This window comes from Carica papaya, chromosome 1, assembly GCF_054855325.1.
Source record: "Carica papaya isolate Zhongbai chromosome 1, ASM5485532v1, whole genome shotgun sequence".
Taxonomy (NCBI): domain Eukaryota; kingdom Viridiplantae; phylum Streptophyta; class Magnoliopsida; order Brassicales; family Caricaceae; genus Carica; species Carica papaya.
The window spans coordinates 2,403,535-2,420,020 of record NC_142309.1 but is presented as its reverse complement, the minus strand read 5'-3'; the positions used below and the strand labels follow the sequence as shown (position 1 = coordinate 2,420,020).

Genomic DNA, 16,486 nt, shown 5'->3' with positions numbered 1-16,486 from the left:
TATCTAGACAAGCTTAATCAAACATGGAACAATGGGGACAGCATCGATGGTTAAATTACCAATTTCACAATGTGAAGTTTCCCTTGCCATATAAATCGAGAAAGTCATACAATCATCAAAAAGCCGATATAAACTTCTGGATTCTTGCCTGTGCACGCTCCTTCTCTTCTGGCCCGTCCAGGTCACCAATATTATCATGATACTCCTGTCATTTACAAAACAAAGCAAGCAGCATGAAACAACTTTTTTTGTTATCAATAGTTGGTGGTATGGAATACTACTGCATGCATTAGAGAGAGTGTGGCTCAAACAATATTATGACGTCGCTTAGCAGAATTGACCCACAGCGAAGTTATAATGTGGTCTGGAATTCCAGTCTATTTGAATAGAATTATGCATTCCAAATCACAATTTTGACGGAATTTTGAGCACATTGTTCCGTTTTCACATGAACCTCTATATGAGATCTCTTTTTATCATTTTATAAAAGAATTTCTCCATTTTCTAGTGAAATTAGATGTGAGTTTCTAAATCAATTCCTTAAAAATTTTAGATTTATTCCATAGCTTAAAATGATTTTCCCAAATTTTCTCCAAAGAAATATGAATAGCTCTATCACTGAAATATTAGCTAATTTAACACTCTTATTTCATAATAAGAATGTTAACTCTTTCATTTCTTGATAATTTTATTTGAGAATGTCTCAGATATAGCACTATCGGTGACAAACTTGGCTTATGTACCTGAAGTATATCTTTGACGTCCTTTTTACTGAGCTTTTGTTGCTTGAGTAATACTTCAATTCTTGTTCTCATCCCAGTGTGCCTACATAATCATTAAACATAACAACACCATGAAAAGGTGTAACTCTTAAATGCAATGAGAAAAAGCTAGGTGAAGAAACTTACTCAGTACACCAAAGATGACCCAGGATAACTGCAATCAGCTGCACGTTGAAATACGAGATTTTAAGACCACAAATATGTACATGCAATTAAGAAATCTCAGATTTAGTTAACTTGCATATAAACTTCCTCAAAGATCTACAAGAGTTTTTTCTTCATTGAGCATAGTTTCTGTATCAGTAGGCGAAAGCATAGGAAAAACAAAAGGAGGCACCACCCCTGAGGATGCAAGCAAAAGCCTCAAGGTATTAAGACACTTCTTTTTTCTTTTGGCTTTCAAGTTATATCTATATGAAAGAGAAAGATTATTAGAAAGAAAGAAACTACAAAAGGGAGGATCACACATCCGCTTCAATGAGGAAGAAATAACAAAGAAGCACAAAAGATCCTTCAATATAAAAGAATAACCAATCCCTTGACAAAGTATAAAAAGAAACCCCAGAAGAAACCATAAGGTTCAGGCCATGGCTAACCAAAATCACCATTCTGCCCCAAAGAAGTGGGGTGGTTGGGAATAATCTTCCAAAGTTCTGGCATTCCAGTCCAAGTATAAGACCCCGGCCCCCAAAACCCAGAAATAACAGTTTATGTTCATTGTTCCCCCCAAAAATTCCCACTAATTTGTAAAATAAAAGATGCATAAAAAAATTGCACTGCCAAGTGCAGTGATCTAATATAAGACATCCGATCATGAATCTACAAATGGATCATATTGTGCATGCACCATAAATTATTTAATTAGAAGTATTCTCTGAGATACTGTTATAAGCAAACTATGCATAAGTCTGTCCGATAATAATTTAGACTAAAGTTCCCATCCTTTTAAGCTTCCTGCTTGTGGTAGATTGATGTATTCCATCAGTGAGGAAAGTGATCCTAGCAAAGCACTCACTGCATGATGCATGCCAAGTAATTACAAGATTCTACCAAGCACCTCTAGCATTAGTTTCACAAATAATTGATAAGGAACAGAAACAAGGTAAAAAAGCTTAACCTGAAGAGTGTAGAGTCCAGATTCTAGCTTTCGGTTGTACCTTTCTTCTTCATCCATCTAAATAATGTAAACAAGTTTAGAAAAAACCCAAAGTGGAACATGAGACTTCAAACTTAATAATAGAAGTACGTCACCTCGAGATCATCAAGCTCAAGTTGGTCCAGCCTTTCGGTTTCTGCTTTAATTCTATTAGAGTATCTGCATCAAGATTAACATAATTAAGACAGGCAGGTGACCCTGAAGATGACATTTATATCAAAAAGCATTTACCCAACTACTGATGGCACATAGCCATCGTACAATTTTATTTATCGTTGAAGTATTTTCAGTTTATTATTTAAGAATTTTATTATAATTAGTTTATTTTTTTATTAGTATCGTTTTCTATTTGAATTAAGATTAGTATTCTTAATTCTATTATATTACTATATGCTAGGTTAATTCCAATTAGAAAAGATATTATTATAAATAGCTTGTAATTTCACTTATTTATTATCCAAATATTCAATTTCCTTTTTTCAGAATTTCTCATAATTGATTATGTCGTTCAATCAACCCTTGGGTGTAATACTCAAAGAATCCTAGGGGTAATATTTAAGTTTGCCCCCCCAATTTCTTAGTAGACAAATTAACCCTAATTTCTCCTATATCAACTACAGGTTCAATGATATTGTGTTTTTCCTCCATAGAAAACTAGTAATCAATCGAGTGGAAGCAGCATTCATTCTATAGGCAAAGAGCCCACTAAAGATATTTTAGTCTCTCCTTCAGCCTTGGAAAAATAAGAGCTTTGTAATTCTTGTAAGCATAATTACAGTGAAACTGAAACAAATGAGTTAACCAGAACCTTATATAGAGTTCCATAAGCCGGTCAATCTTCTCGTACTCATTCTCAACAAATTTGCTCAATAATCTTTCTCTCCTTGAACCCCTCAAAATTCCACCTGGAAAAGAAACAGCACGAAAGAACAATTACTTTCAATAAACTCTATTAAATATAGATAAATTCTATTTTGAACCCTCACTGATTGTGAATCTAAAATGGTTGATCTAAATCCAACATCACCAATGATTGGTTGGAACTTTTTGAACAAAATGCAATCACAAAACTGAGATTTTCAGATTGGCACATGCTAGAAATTAATATGTCACACCCCCAGGACTGGTTGTTGCTTAACTTTAACGTCAATTCATACCATTGTCTAACTCAAAGTGCTTTCTCCTTTACTTCTTTCATTTCATTTTTATTAAAGATTACAAAATAAAAATATTATTTTTGTTATTAAGAAGAACAGAAAAAGATTACAAAATAAGGGATTGCATAGAAGAAGAACAAAAAAGAAACCAAAAAAAAAAAGGGGGAAGGCCTCCACATAAGCCTCTCAATTTCTTCACAAAATATATTTTTTTGTTTTGGGGAAATGTCATTATCTATTTCTTTACAAAATAGATAATGACATTTCCCCCCCACAAAAAAAAATTGTGTGAGCCTTAGCCCACAAAATGCTAAAAACACCACGTCATCCCAAGCAAGAGGAAAGTTTTGGGCATGTTTGTATTGCTCCAACTATAGGATCCATAGGGATGAGATTGGGAAGTTTTTCCTCCAATATAAGCTTTAATACCTACACAATCCGAAATCTCAAGCTTGATCGATCCAAAAATCACCCATGTCAAGTTCAGAAGGATAACAGCATAAGGTGGCATGCTTTTCAATGGGGAAGTGGCATCGGCTTCTATTTCAATTACCTGCAACCCATGGAAATGTCTGACTGCAGAATATGGTCTTTATATTCATCGAGGGTTATTTTTTGCAAGTCATACATTGGCTTTTTTACTTATAACTCTCTCTCTCAAAGGATGCTTTCCATAAATGCTTGCAGAAGGTCTTCGCTCCTAATGTTAAAATTTGAGGGAATCACTACTGTGAAGAGACGTAATGTAATGATATGCTTCAACCTCACAGATCAAATCGCACTTTTTCTCCGGCAATATGTGTGATGAATTTCGCAGCGGCTGAGTATCATATCATCCTTTTTTCTGTAGTGTGAGGTCGATTGGCATCTACAGTTTTGGGTTGGGTTTCTCCTAGTACAATTGATGGTTTCCTCTCTCTTGCTCTTTTGGGTATGAGAATGAACAAGGAGGTTAAAGGTCTATATGGGCCTTTTTTTATTGGGATGTGGGTGATTTGATTAGAGAAAATGCCAAAAAATATTAAATGGATCAATGTTCCCCTCTTGTGACTTTTGAGGAAATCTATCTTTCATGGATTCTCTATCGGCTAAAACAGGTTTTTTAAGGATTTATCTTTATCTGTATTATATAGACATAGGCTAGCTACTTCACAAGATTAGTTGACCTTTTTTTTTCTCTCTTTTCTTTTTTGAGGACACTTAATCCTCTCTATTTTGAACTCTGTTCTTCCCTTCACTAATATTTCTTTTTCTATCAGCAAAGGGAAAAAACAAAAGGGAAAAAGAAAATTGAACTATAGAAGAGATGATTAATATTTCCTTTTCTCCCTAACAAATGTGTAACGGAGCTAAGCAGCTAAAAGCCTTGATCTTATCCTTTTGTGAATTTCTTGGACAAAACAAGCATGGGGCAGGGACTCTTGGCTTGGAACATATTTTGAAGGTGTCCATTCTACTGAAGAGGGGATTAACAACAGTTATAATGCTTTTATTTCAAAAAAAAAAAATAGTTATAATGGCTGCATGTGCATGAAAGAAAAGCAGCTAGAAGCCTAGACTTATCCTTTATACTTTTAGACAAAATTGGCTTGAGGGAAGGGCCTCTTGGCTTAGAAGTGTATTTTGATAACATACAACCTATGGAAGAGGAGATCAACCGTAGTTAGTGGCTGCATCTGTATGGTTACAGAGCAGCTGAAAGCCCTGGCCTCATCCTTTTCTTGTTCTTTTATACAAAATGATCTTGGGGCACGGGATGCTCATCCTTGCTTGAAATGGTAGTAGCAAACAAGGCAGTGCATGAATTATGGGCTTCAAAATAGATTCAGTATCTAAGGACTTGAGGAAGCCATTGCAATTGCCTCGGGGTATTAGACTATAGTATATGGATGGCACCTCCATGCCATAGCTAATATTATTTTCCTACCAAAAAGTATATTAAAAAATTTTAAAACTAGTAGATGAGATATAAATTTGAACTACTAACAGGTCCTATCAGAACAATCACATGACATGAAAGAACTTTCGTATTACTTGCATTATTAGTTTCTGTTTGGTTAATAATGAAAAGCAATTTACATTCTAGCAAGTAATCACCAAAATTTTGTGGATAGGAGAGAGTGAATATTGATAATGTACCAAAAGAGGGGCAAAAACTGCATACCTAGAAAGCATAAAAGAACTATACAAATGTGAGAAAGAAATGAGCAAAAGAATCAAAAAAGAAAAGACAACATTTGAGATGAAGCAAGTTTTGTTTTGAAGAGAGTGTGTGATGGTTGCATGGGCAAAATAAGAAAGTAATATGTTGAAATGATGCTAATTAACATGCATAGACAAGCAATCTAAGCATCTCTTCAATACCCTCCTCCTCGTTCCTTACAACAATATTCATACCGGGAAAGAACCTCCAGCAAATCTACCACTATGACAATCATATGTTTTGACATTATGAATCTGTCCACATGACACATCATAGCCTGAAACTTCTAAAATAATGGGCAGCGAAGAAGTGAACAGGCCATCTTCCAAAAATGGAGCATCAACTAACAAGAGCTTTCCTCCATGAACTTTTTGCCATGACAAAGCCACAGTTCATTCAGGAAAAAAAAAAAAAACTAAAACTTTTCATTCTATGTTACTTTTTATGAAACTATTTAGGGGTTAATTCTTGGAACCAGCATGGTCAGATCTCAAGTTGACCGGATTGGGCAGTTTTCAACTCTGTACGTAGATCGAGATGATTTAGTAAGGTAGGGCTCAACCAAGCTAGGCAACATAATAGACATCAGTTCTTATTATTCATCTCCAGATATTCAAAGGGATACAAGTACCAGAGTGATTTTATTTCAATCTATTGAGAACATGACCTTGCCATTCAAGACACCATAACAAGTGTAAGTTTTCACTTCTCAACCTAATGAGAATGGAAATTTTAGCAGAATTCCTCTATCACACATGCACAGAAAAACGACTACGACAATCACAAGCAAATGCATGAGAAAGTAAGCACTCAAAATCATGGATTTTGCCCTAAATATTCCACTTGCCTGCTTACCAAATAAAGACGCAACCAAGGACACAAGCCGTTCTTCCAACTCCTCTTGGTATCTCTCTTTCTTATTCTTCTTGTTCATGGGAATCTAAACATTAGCAGAAATAAGGAAATTATTATCCAGTGAGAAATATGTTTCTCGTAATTATCCAAGTCCCGAACTTCCAACTGGAAATTGGGCAGCAACGTGGTTTAAAACAAGCTTATTGAAGAAATAAACAAAATTGCGGAGCAAAATGGTTATCCCAGTTCAAGAACTCAATTCACGAAATAGGACCATCAGCCTCTCTTTTCCAAGAAAACAGAACTAGAGAAATATAACATGAACAACGATGGAAATAACGATAAAACGAGAGAGGCACTTAGGGGAAGGAAGAACTTGCCTTACCCATGAAAGCAGCAAATGCAGTTTTGAGACCCAAAACGTCCACAAAGCGCTCGCAAGCAGGCGGGTACTTAGTCATAGCAAAATCAAGGGCCCTAATGGCAGAACCATAAGCGGACTTCTTCTGCTTCATAATGATAATCATTAACTCAACACCCTCGGCCTTGACAAATCTCTCCTTGTTCTCTAAAGGCATCAACAAACAGCACAAGCAATCAAACAAATTCTCAACCATCTCTTCCTCGTCGGCGACCTTGGGGTCCTTGGATTTGTACATAGCCACCGCTTGCAGAACCACGTCCACGCCATTCATCTGCCCTACTCTCTTCTGATTAGCCGTGCTATTCTGCAACAAAATGGCCAAAATCTCCGACGCATACTGCTTGTTTCCATCAAACTCTCTGACCTTTATCTTGCTCAGCAGCCATCGCAGAAGCTTGGTCCTTTCACAAACCAGTTCAGCAACGGCCAGCTTCACCTCCATCAAATTCTCGATAGTAGCCAACGTGCTGTACACAGCCGCCATCTCTTCCGTATCCGCTTCAGATAACCTATGCAAGTTCTGAACCAGTAACTCGAGAACATTATTCTCAACGAGCGCGTCAACCAGAATACGCGCAGCGTCGTCATTTTCATCGAGGACATCTTCGTCGGTGAGGTCCTGCAGGAGCTGGACAACGTCAATTGCAATATCAGAGTTATCGTGAGAGAGGAGATTGACGATGGAAGGAATGACGTTAAGGCCAACGAGCTCCGGGTACAGCTCCGGTCCACCGGCTAGGATCTTGAGCTTCTGGAGCTCCTCATGGAGGTCAACCTCGGAATCGGCAAACTTCTCCGGCTGTTCCGGGTACTTGAGACGCGCGGCGATATTTTCCTTGAGGCGGCGTTCGAAGGAGAGCACCAGCTTCTTCAAGGTGCGGAGGTCAAGAATCTCTACCGAACTTTGCGATTTCTCAACTGCTTCTAGCAGGGAAAGGTCAATATCCATGTCGTTTTGGCCTCGGAGCGCCGGCGGCGGTGAGGCTGCGGCGGAGGAGAGTGAAACGGCGTCGTCTGCTCTGCGCTTTCGGGTGTGGTTAACTTCCATTGTTGTGTCTGCTAAGTGTTTGCGTTAATGCCTAGTCCAAGTCGGGTCATAAAGAAATACGTGGAGTTCCCGCTTGCTCGCGCTCCCCAAATTTTACCGAGTTTATTTGGCAGATGGTTAATATTTTTAAAATTTTATATTTTTCACATATAAATATGTAGGAATATTATTGTATTTTCATTATTATTATAAATATATATATATATGTTTCATAAATTATTAATAAAAATAAAAAATTACATGACATGTTTATCCCAAGTATTTTTTAAACTAAAATATGTAATTCGAGGAATAATAATTTTTAAATTCGATCGTAAAATAAAAGTTTAATAATAGTTTCGAGCAAAATCAACTAAAGTAAGATGTGAAATTTAGAAAAATGAATTAATTTATATATGCGACGAATAGAAAAAGATGTCTTAGTTACTTGATTCTATGTAGAAGATATGTAATTACCAGAGAAAAAAATAAGGAAATATGCTGAGAATAGTTGCAGCCTGAATGATTGGTTATACATATAATCATACATATATATATATATGTATATGTATATGTATGTAATAATAGAGAAATAAAAAAGATAAAATCAATCATATCCTTCTTAATTCTTCAATAGGTCATAATCATAAAAAACCAAGAAAATGTTCCAAGCATAGATCTTCTGGTTTTCTTCACTAGAATTAGAATCCCCTGCCTCTCCTTCCTCTGAAATTATACTTTGAAGATCCTCTGTTTTTCAAAATATTATCAATAAAACAAATTAGTCCAGACTTATAAATTTGAGGAATTAATACAATTTCTCAGAATATATGTACATATATATATAAACAATTAGTTACCTGTAACTTGATGTTGATCCTCTGTTTTTGTCTCTTAAGCTGAGAGATCCAAATGATCTTGACACCGAATGAAACGAGTCATCTTTGAAAAATAGGTTCTCTCTAGAAGACCCATCGCTGTCTATTGGCCATTTATTCGGAACAACATAGTTCCTGCAGGAAATTTTACGATTAAGAATATGATATTTTATTACTCGTTGATTAGAACCTACAATTCAATTGCTTGTTTTACAAGTTAAGCCATTTTTTATGTGTCACAAATTAAAATTCGGATAAGCAAAAACTGGAATTTAGTTCATACCCTTCTGTACACTGGTGTTTGCAGCGATTCATTTTGTCAACTGTGTAATTTCCGAATATGTTATCAAGGCGCTTCGCAAGCTTCGGGATTTCGGAAGGCGGCAGAACATCCCAAACCTTCAATACCTGAACTTGGTATGAAGTCTCCCTTTGAATTTCAACTGCCCAAAGCAGAATCAGATTGCTGTTTACTGGATACTGTTCCAACAGCAGGGAACATGTTCCATCAAGCGAGACAACATTTCTTTCGTCTTCTGATTGGCGCCAGCCACTCGAAAGCTTTTTTAGCAAGTTATAAAGTTCCTTGAAGGTCTCAGGATCTTTGATCTTAGTAATAGATTTCCGGAAATCGTTGCTGAACCAAACCTAAATTTTTTGTATTTAAAACTTATTAGCCTTGTGGAGAAATTTCATGAATGATCATATCGAAGAAATAAAAAATAAAAAAGGATCATACCGTCCATCTGGCATCCTTGAGATTTAGAGAGTCCATACTTAGTATCATATGGACTTGATCGATTTCAACCAAGGCAGCAGTAATTGCCTCGGACAAGCTTTTATCTTCATCAGCATCATGCAGGCATCCACGCTGCCTGGCATCATTTATCAGTTTCTGCCAGACTGAGTCGCTGTTACTTAGAGTCGCCTCATTCCCTAATATCCACATACAGTACCTGTAAACACACGATACCTTCCGGTTTCAGTGTAAAGAAACAAAAAACGAAATATGTTGGATCTGAATTATTATTTTCTTGGGCATGATACCTTGCACGAGTTAGAGCCACATTCGCCCTCTGATTATTCGAAAGAAAACCAACTGATCCTGCCCCGTTACATCTCACAGTTGATATGATTATCACGTCCTCCTCACCACCTTGAAATCCATCAACAGAACGGACATTTACCGTGAATCCATTTTCTTCGTTTGAAATGTACTTCTCTCCAATTCTCTCCTGGATTGCATAAACTTGAGCTTTATAAGGTGAAACAATGCCTATGCTGATTTTATCTTTCTTCTGCCTAAATTCTGAATTGGACAAAGGTAAAACTTTAGGCCAAGCCACTATTATAAACTCGGTTACTTCCTTCACAAGAAATTGCAATGAAGGCGAAAACAATTAAAAATGTAATACCTTTGAAAAGGTTTTCAACAATCTGAGATGCCACAGCAACTTCGACCACGTTTTTCCGGCTATGTCCTGCATCAAATTGTTCTTTTCCACGAGCTATGTTGATAAACGAGTAGGAGGTGTACATGTTTCCATCGAGAAATTCCTTCTTGTAACTTCTTTGTTGTACAATAGGAGCATCGAGAATTTGCCCATCATAGAACTCTTTGTTTGGAAAGAGACTTATTGAAGGATGCATCCGGTACTGGATATTAAGTAGATGTTTATGATATTCTAACAGAACCAGCCTCTGAAACAAGCTTCTTCCAAATTCAGCGTTCTCAGAAATCTATCAGATTTAGACCAATTAGAAAATAAAATTACCCAAATGTTTGAACAAGAGAAAAAGGGTAATGCTATCTCGTTACCGGGCTTTGGACCATTGCAGGCAGTTGATGCTCGTCGCCTATAAGAATCGCGTGGCGTAAACCTGGTAGTTGTAAAGGAATGGCTGATTCACATTCTTTGAGCTGAGCTGCTTCATCAATAACCAACAATTCTAGCGGAGCCATTCCTTCAGTCTGCAACTTAGTAGAACTCGATGCAGTACAAAAAACCAATGTTGCATTTGCTAAGCAAAAATTTTTTATCATATATTTCTCAATGAAATCTGGAACTGCAAATTTTTGAGGCAGCAATTCGAGGATTTCAAGGAAATTCTTTATCGTGCGACGAAGTGAAATGCTAAGAAACGTTTTCCTTCCACTGTGAATATCTTCAAAGATTTGCTTCAGCCCACCATCGTTAAGAGTACTCCATTTGAAGATAACTTTCTCAAGATACTTGAGCTGATTGAGAGCTTTTACCATGTTTACTACAACATCTTTCGAAATGACAGAAGTAGGTAAATGAGTATACAAATTGACAATGCAAAATTTGAGCCTCTCAGAATAATATCTGAATCTCTTCTTTAGAAATTCCTCATATGTGAGAGGATCATCACATTGTTTCTTTTCTGATTTTTTCTCTTCAGACACTCTGTTTTTACTGTCTTGATTTCCTTTCAAGAACTTTGATATAACTTGATTCCACAATTTTCTGTTCTGCTCCAATTTCTGATTCTTACACATTTCTTCATTCTCAGTAACTTCGGGACTATCTTCTTCATTCTCATCGTCGTCTTCCTCATCATCTTCCTTTGTCCAGCTTTGGCAATACCTCTTGTATTGCCCTTCAGGGTCCTCGAGCAAAGATTTCATGCACGACAAACTAGCACTCCAACCATAGAATGATGCAAAACAATGGGAAAGCATGTCAACTCGATAATCAAGAAACACATCAAGAAGATCATTGTGATCATCAATTTTCAATCTTTTTCCATTCCCAAACAAAACAATATCTCCAAGTCCATAAGTATCGTGTTCAAGTGTCTCCGAAACTAGCTTCACAAGTCGTGTTGTAACTTCCAGGACAGCAGTATTAGTTGGTGCACATGTGACAGTTCTACATTTTAGTTTAAGAAGGGCAAACAAGAGCAACCCAATTGTCTTTGTCTTGCCAGTCCCTGGAGGTCCCCAAATCAATTTTACTGTATTCTCATGGTGACATTCCCTTTTTCTGATACAACTTAAAATGGCAGCTTCCTGGGAATCATTTAACTTGAAAGATCGAATCAAACTCAAAATATTTGAAACTCCAGGAGTCTCAGTCTGTTCAGATAAACATTCAGCACAGTCTGATTCACTCCCCTGCAATGACAGGACACATAAATGACTAGCTATAAATCTGAACGAACCAAAATTTTCGAGTAATTAATTCATTTGAACTGAAAAAGTACTTATAACACTTACAAAAGACATGGGTTGACACACATTCTTGATTATATTCAAGTTTGTCCCTTCAAGCTCCGGATGCAATGCCTTCCATATTCGAATACTTGTTGTCATGTTAACAAGATAAACTCCAAAAAGCATTTCTCTCTTCTTCTCAGTTTCCTCATTATCTTCTCGAAATAAGAATTTCCTACTAGTTTCTGGGTCATCTTTGTTCGTAATAGGCTTCGATGAGAGTATAAAGAATCTGCTAGGCTCATTTTCGTCTACCCCATAAACAAGAGCGATGAGATAAGGTCTGTTTGGCCTGTTAAGATCATCAGTAGATTTTGGCCTCACTCCTGTCAGGGCAATAAGATCTCCCACCTCTGGCTGATACTTTTCTACATTATTCTTCTTGGAATCTCTCTTTCCTTTGGAAGCTCTCTTTCCTTTCACTATAGTTGTATAAAACAAGTCCTTGGGAAGTTTAAAGTCTTTAGATTTTTCAACACTCGATATTTCACAGGCTGGTGTTGTCTGAGAAATTGATTTGAAGCTTGATGACAAGTCAGAATGTATTTCTTCAATCAGAGGAGGAATAAAGGAATTCAGGTAACTTGAAAGTGATCTGAAAGTCTCAGGAATCTTACCCACCTGTTCTATACATACATATATATATATATATATATATATATATTGAGAGACAGCAAGTTAAAAAATGCTAAAGTTTACAAAAAGTAATTAAACACTAATTTGCATAAGGATATTAAGAATCTTCAAAATCATTAACAGAAATACATTTTCATTAGTACGATGGATAGAAATCAATTATAACACAATAAAAAATAGTATTTACATAGCAAATCATGCATCAACCAGTGGTTAAAATTAACTCAAATACATTTGAGAAAGAGAATGGGTAACTATCTTCTTTAGGTCATTTTTTGATATCTGATTCTGATCAATATTTATCAATTTTTATTAAGATAATCAGTCATATGGATATACATATACATATATATGTCTGTATGTATGTATGTATGTATGTATAGTTTGTATCAGCGAAGAGAAGAGATATAAAGGGATGAAGCAGAACCTTGTCTTTGTAAAGATCTTTGTTGAGAACATCTCTAACAGACCAAGAAAACACCATATCAAGCAAGCTTCTGCTCTCAATCTTCTCCTTCTTAACAGATGTGGACTCCATTTTCCTTTACCCTTTCCTATCTTTCTTCTAGCTTTTTTCCAATCACAACTAAAATCTGCATATATATATATATATATAATGTTTGTGTGGATACTCAAAAACAAAATGGGTGATCTCGGTGTGAATGTAAGAGAGAGTACTGTTGAGTTTGTGGGTTGCTTACTTATGAAGTCAAGGGCTATACTTACACAAAAAACCCTGGTTAAGAATATCTATGTATATATATATATATATATATATATGGATTTATGCTGGCAGGATAAAAGGAAGAAAGAAAGAAAGACCAAGAAAGATATATGGTCAATATATATGATTCTTTTATAAAGTTTTTCCACTTGGAATATGCAAGATCACCAATCAAAGAAACATTTGAAACGACAAAATTCAAAATGCATAATTGTATATATTACGATTAGATTATTCCTACGTAAAAGTCATTATTTAGATCATGACTGTACGTATTACCTTTAACTTTTTCCAGCATGTATGTGTATCTCTCTCTGTGTGTGTATATATATATATATAAATAGATATTCCTGGGTTATAGGAATTTGATTCATTTTGAGAAACCAACCGATTAGACCTGTTTCTACGGGAGACATCAAGAGTTTTTTTCCCGCCGAATTAATCTTTTATTATTCTATACATTAATTAACACAAATGCAATCCAATCCAATCCAAATTCTGTATTTTCTTGAAAATTTAGTTCATGTAATTTAACTTTCTTTAATTTTAAGTAAAATTGGTATAAACTATTTGAAATTAATAAATTTTACATTTAAATATGAAGGACTAATTGTAAAAAATAAATAAATTATTAAAAATATATATATATTAAGTATAAATTGAAAAAAAAAAAAAAGATCTTATCAACTCGAACCAACCCGCTATGATGCACTAAACGAAAAGTCTGAATCAAATTTAATCGAATTAAATTTAAACTCTTTTAAATTTGGGTCGGGAACGAATTTTGAAATAAATAAAAAAAAAAATCATTCAAACTCAATGAGTTAGAAACTTGATCTAAAATTTCTATATGTCTCGGACAAGTTCGGATATTATACAATGAAAATCGAGTCGGATTAGATTTATATTTTAAAAACCTGACTCAAACGCAATCGAGTTCGGATATTACCCGTGAATTCTCGTATTATTATACTTTTAATCAAAATAATGAAGCGTGACATATAAAATTTTTGAAAATTCAATGAATCATGATAAAATATCATTTATTTTATGTAAATCAATGATAACCATTTATATAATTTTACAAGAGAATTGGGTGGGTGAAAGCATTACTTACACTCTTAAAGTGAAATGAAATTTACTAAAGAAGAAAACCCAATTAGTACCATTTGCTTTTCATATTTTAAAATTTTTTAAATATTATTATGTCATGTAAATAAAAAATTAAAAAATGTCAAATATGCTTAAAATTAAACTACATACAAAAAGTTTTATATATATATATATATGTATATATGTAACTGTTCCTAAGAACAACCATACGTGCGAGGCATACGTGTATATATACGGTACTATATATAATTCCTTTTTTATTCATCCTTGCACATGAAGAAAAAAGGACCAAAACAAAAAAGAAAAAGGCAGAAAGGCAAAGTGAGAAGCGAATAAAACCTTACTCAAGGCTGTCAGCTTGTGACGTAATAATATTACATCATATATGCTTCTTAATTTAATAAATATTTAGAACTGAATGTAATTTATATTATAAAATTTTAAAATATTTAGTATTTATTAAAAATAATTGTAAGAAGTATTATTAATTTTTTTAAAAAATAAAAATTACATGTTTGATGAAAATAATTTTAAAATTTTTAAATTAATAAAATTCAAATTGATTTTGTAAGAATTACAAATTATAAAGCTTGGGTTATAAATATCAAAAAGCAGAAAATGTCACTTCTATATGTATATATATATATATACATATATACATACATATTAAAGGAGAGAAAGGTGATGTCCGTACAGTCCTACTTTTTTAAAGGTAAAATTATAGTACCATATGCCTTTTTCTTTTAATTATTTGGAATTATTGCTTTGTATTTGATTTTTTTTTTAAAAAAAAAAAGAAAATTCATTTATAATACATTATTAATTTTAATTTTATATTGGTTTTTAGTTATTATGTAATTATTATTATTATAATCTCATACGACAACTATAGTATATATATATAAAAAAATTATATATTTTGTTAAAAAAAATTAAATTAAACTATGTTATTGCATTATCTTATGTCATTTATAACATAAAATAAATTTATATTTTTTCTCAAAATATCTATATCAAATTATATTATATTATTTAAATATGTAAAAAAAAATATCCAATTCTACCACTAATAAAATAATAGATACGAACATTTATTGTTATTTTATAAGTATAGATGATTTATCTCGTTAGTATATCGGTGAATCTGTAATTATTAAATTAAATTTTAATAAATTTATTACGTTTATATTTAATTAAAGAGACTTCAAAACTTTAGTTGTTATAGAAATGGGTCGGCCTTTATTTTATTAATTGGGTATGATTTTAGCTAATTGGGCTTTTTCATATGGGCTTAAGTTTTATGGCTTTTAACATAACGAAAATAATTAGGGACAATAATATCATCCTGTGGATTAATAAGTACATAAAATATATATATATATATATATATACATATGTTTACTTTTTTTTTTACTACATACATATGTATTTATACATGTATTTACCCATAAAAATATGTAAAAAGAATGCATTTACTTATGGAATAATCGAATATAAAAAATAGTTTCCTAAAGAAAATCAAATACAACATTTTTATAAAAAAATTTAACATATAAATTGAAGAATATTTCACGTACCAAACATGATCTTATATACATACATGTATAAAATTTATATTTTTTAACAAAGTATCGTATTCGAACAAGTTCGAGTTTATATATATTATAATTATGAGTCGGGTTTGGATTTTATAAAACTTTTCATACACTCGAGCTTGCCAATTCTATTTCTTCAACACATCATGATTTGTTGTGATATTTTGCATCTAATACCTCCTCAATTTTCTGTTTAAATCTTGCATTAAACACGACATTAGTACAATGACTTAATCTTAAATTTATGATATTTCTATTAAAAATTATGAGTTTAAATATTATTGATAACACAAAATTTATTATATCTATATATATATTATATATTATGTAAGGACTAGAAAGTAGAAAGAATAGAAAGAAAAAAAAAATAATAATAATAAAAACGACGTCGTTTTAGAGAGGGGAAAAACGACGTCGTTTTGAAAGAAAGAAAAACGACGTCGTTTTGGGATGTAGGAAAACGACGTCGTTTTGGGGTAGGCTGGCAGAGTATAAAAGGAGGTCGGGAAAGGGAGAAGGAGAAAGGAGAAAAGAAAAAAAAAAGAAAAGGAAAAAGAGAAAAAGAGAAAAGGAGGGAAGGAGGACAGCGGAGACGAAGAAGAAGAGGAAAGTTCCAGAAGGAGAGAGGAGAGAGTCGAGGCGGAGGGGAGCGAGAAGGGAGAGGGAAGGAGGCCGTGGACGGACAACGCGACCGGCAG

At 33.9% G+C, this 16,486-nt stretch overlaps 2 protein-coding genes across 3 annotated transcripts; both read right to left on the bottom strand.

Annotated features, from left to right (window-relative positions):
- Positions 1–24: 24 nt before the first annotated feature.
- Positions 25–7,753, bottom strand: LOC110810227 (ARM repeat superfamily protein). Of its 2 annotated transcripts, XM_088213719.1 has the most exons (8): positions 6,534–7,752; positions 6,154–6,238; positions 2,747–2,843; positions 2,034–2,097; positions 1,900–1,956; positions 909–946; positions 744–825; positions 25–205 (listed from the first exon to the last, which is right to left on the bottom strand). In XM_088213719.1, the coding sequence occupies exons 1-8, from the start codon at positions 7,623–7,625 to the stop codon at positions 116–118; spliced, it is 1,605 nt and encodes a 534-aa protein (XP_088069845.1). In that variant the 5' UTR covers positions 7,626–7,752; the 3' UTR covers positions 25–115. The 2 variants fall into 2 exon arrangements, with proteins under 2 accessions (XP_088069845.1, XP_088069854.1); XM_088213728.1 differs by lacking the exon at positions 6,154–6,238 and having other exon boundaries at positions 6,539–7,753.
- Positions 7,754–8,093: 340 nt separating this feature from the next.
- Positions 8,094–13,102, bottom strand: LOC110810216 (P-loop containing nucleoside triphosphate hydrolases superfamily protein). Its single transcript, XM_022036304.2, has 9 exons — positions 12,784–13,102; positions 11,724–12,341; positions 10,302–11,621; positions 9,898–10,222; positions 9,530–9,791; positions 9,222–9,438; positions 8,766–9,130; positions 8,465–8,617; positions 8,094–8,354 (listed from the first exon to the last, which is right to left on the bottom strand). The coding sequence occupies exons 1-9, from the start codon at positions 12,892–12,894 to the stop codon at positions 8,306–8,308; spliced, it is 3,420 nt and encodes a 1,139-aa protein (XP_021891996.2). The 5' UTR covers positions 12,895–13,102; the 3' UTR covers positions 8,094–8,305.
- Positions 13,103–16,486: the final 3,384 nt, after the last annotated feature.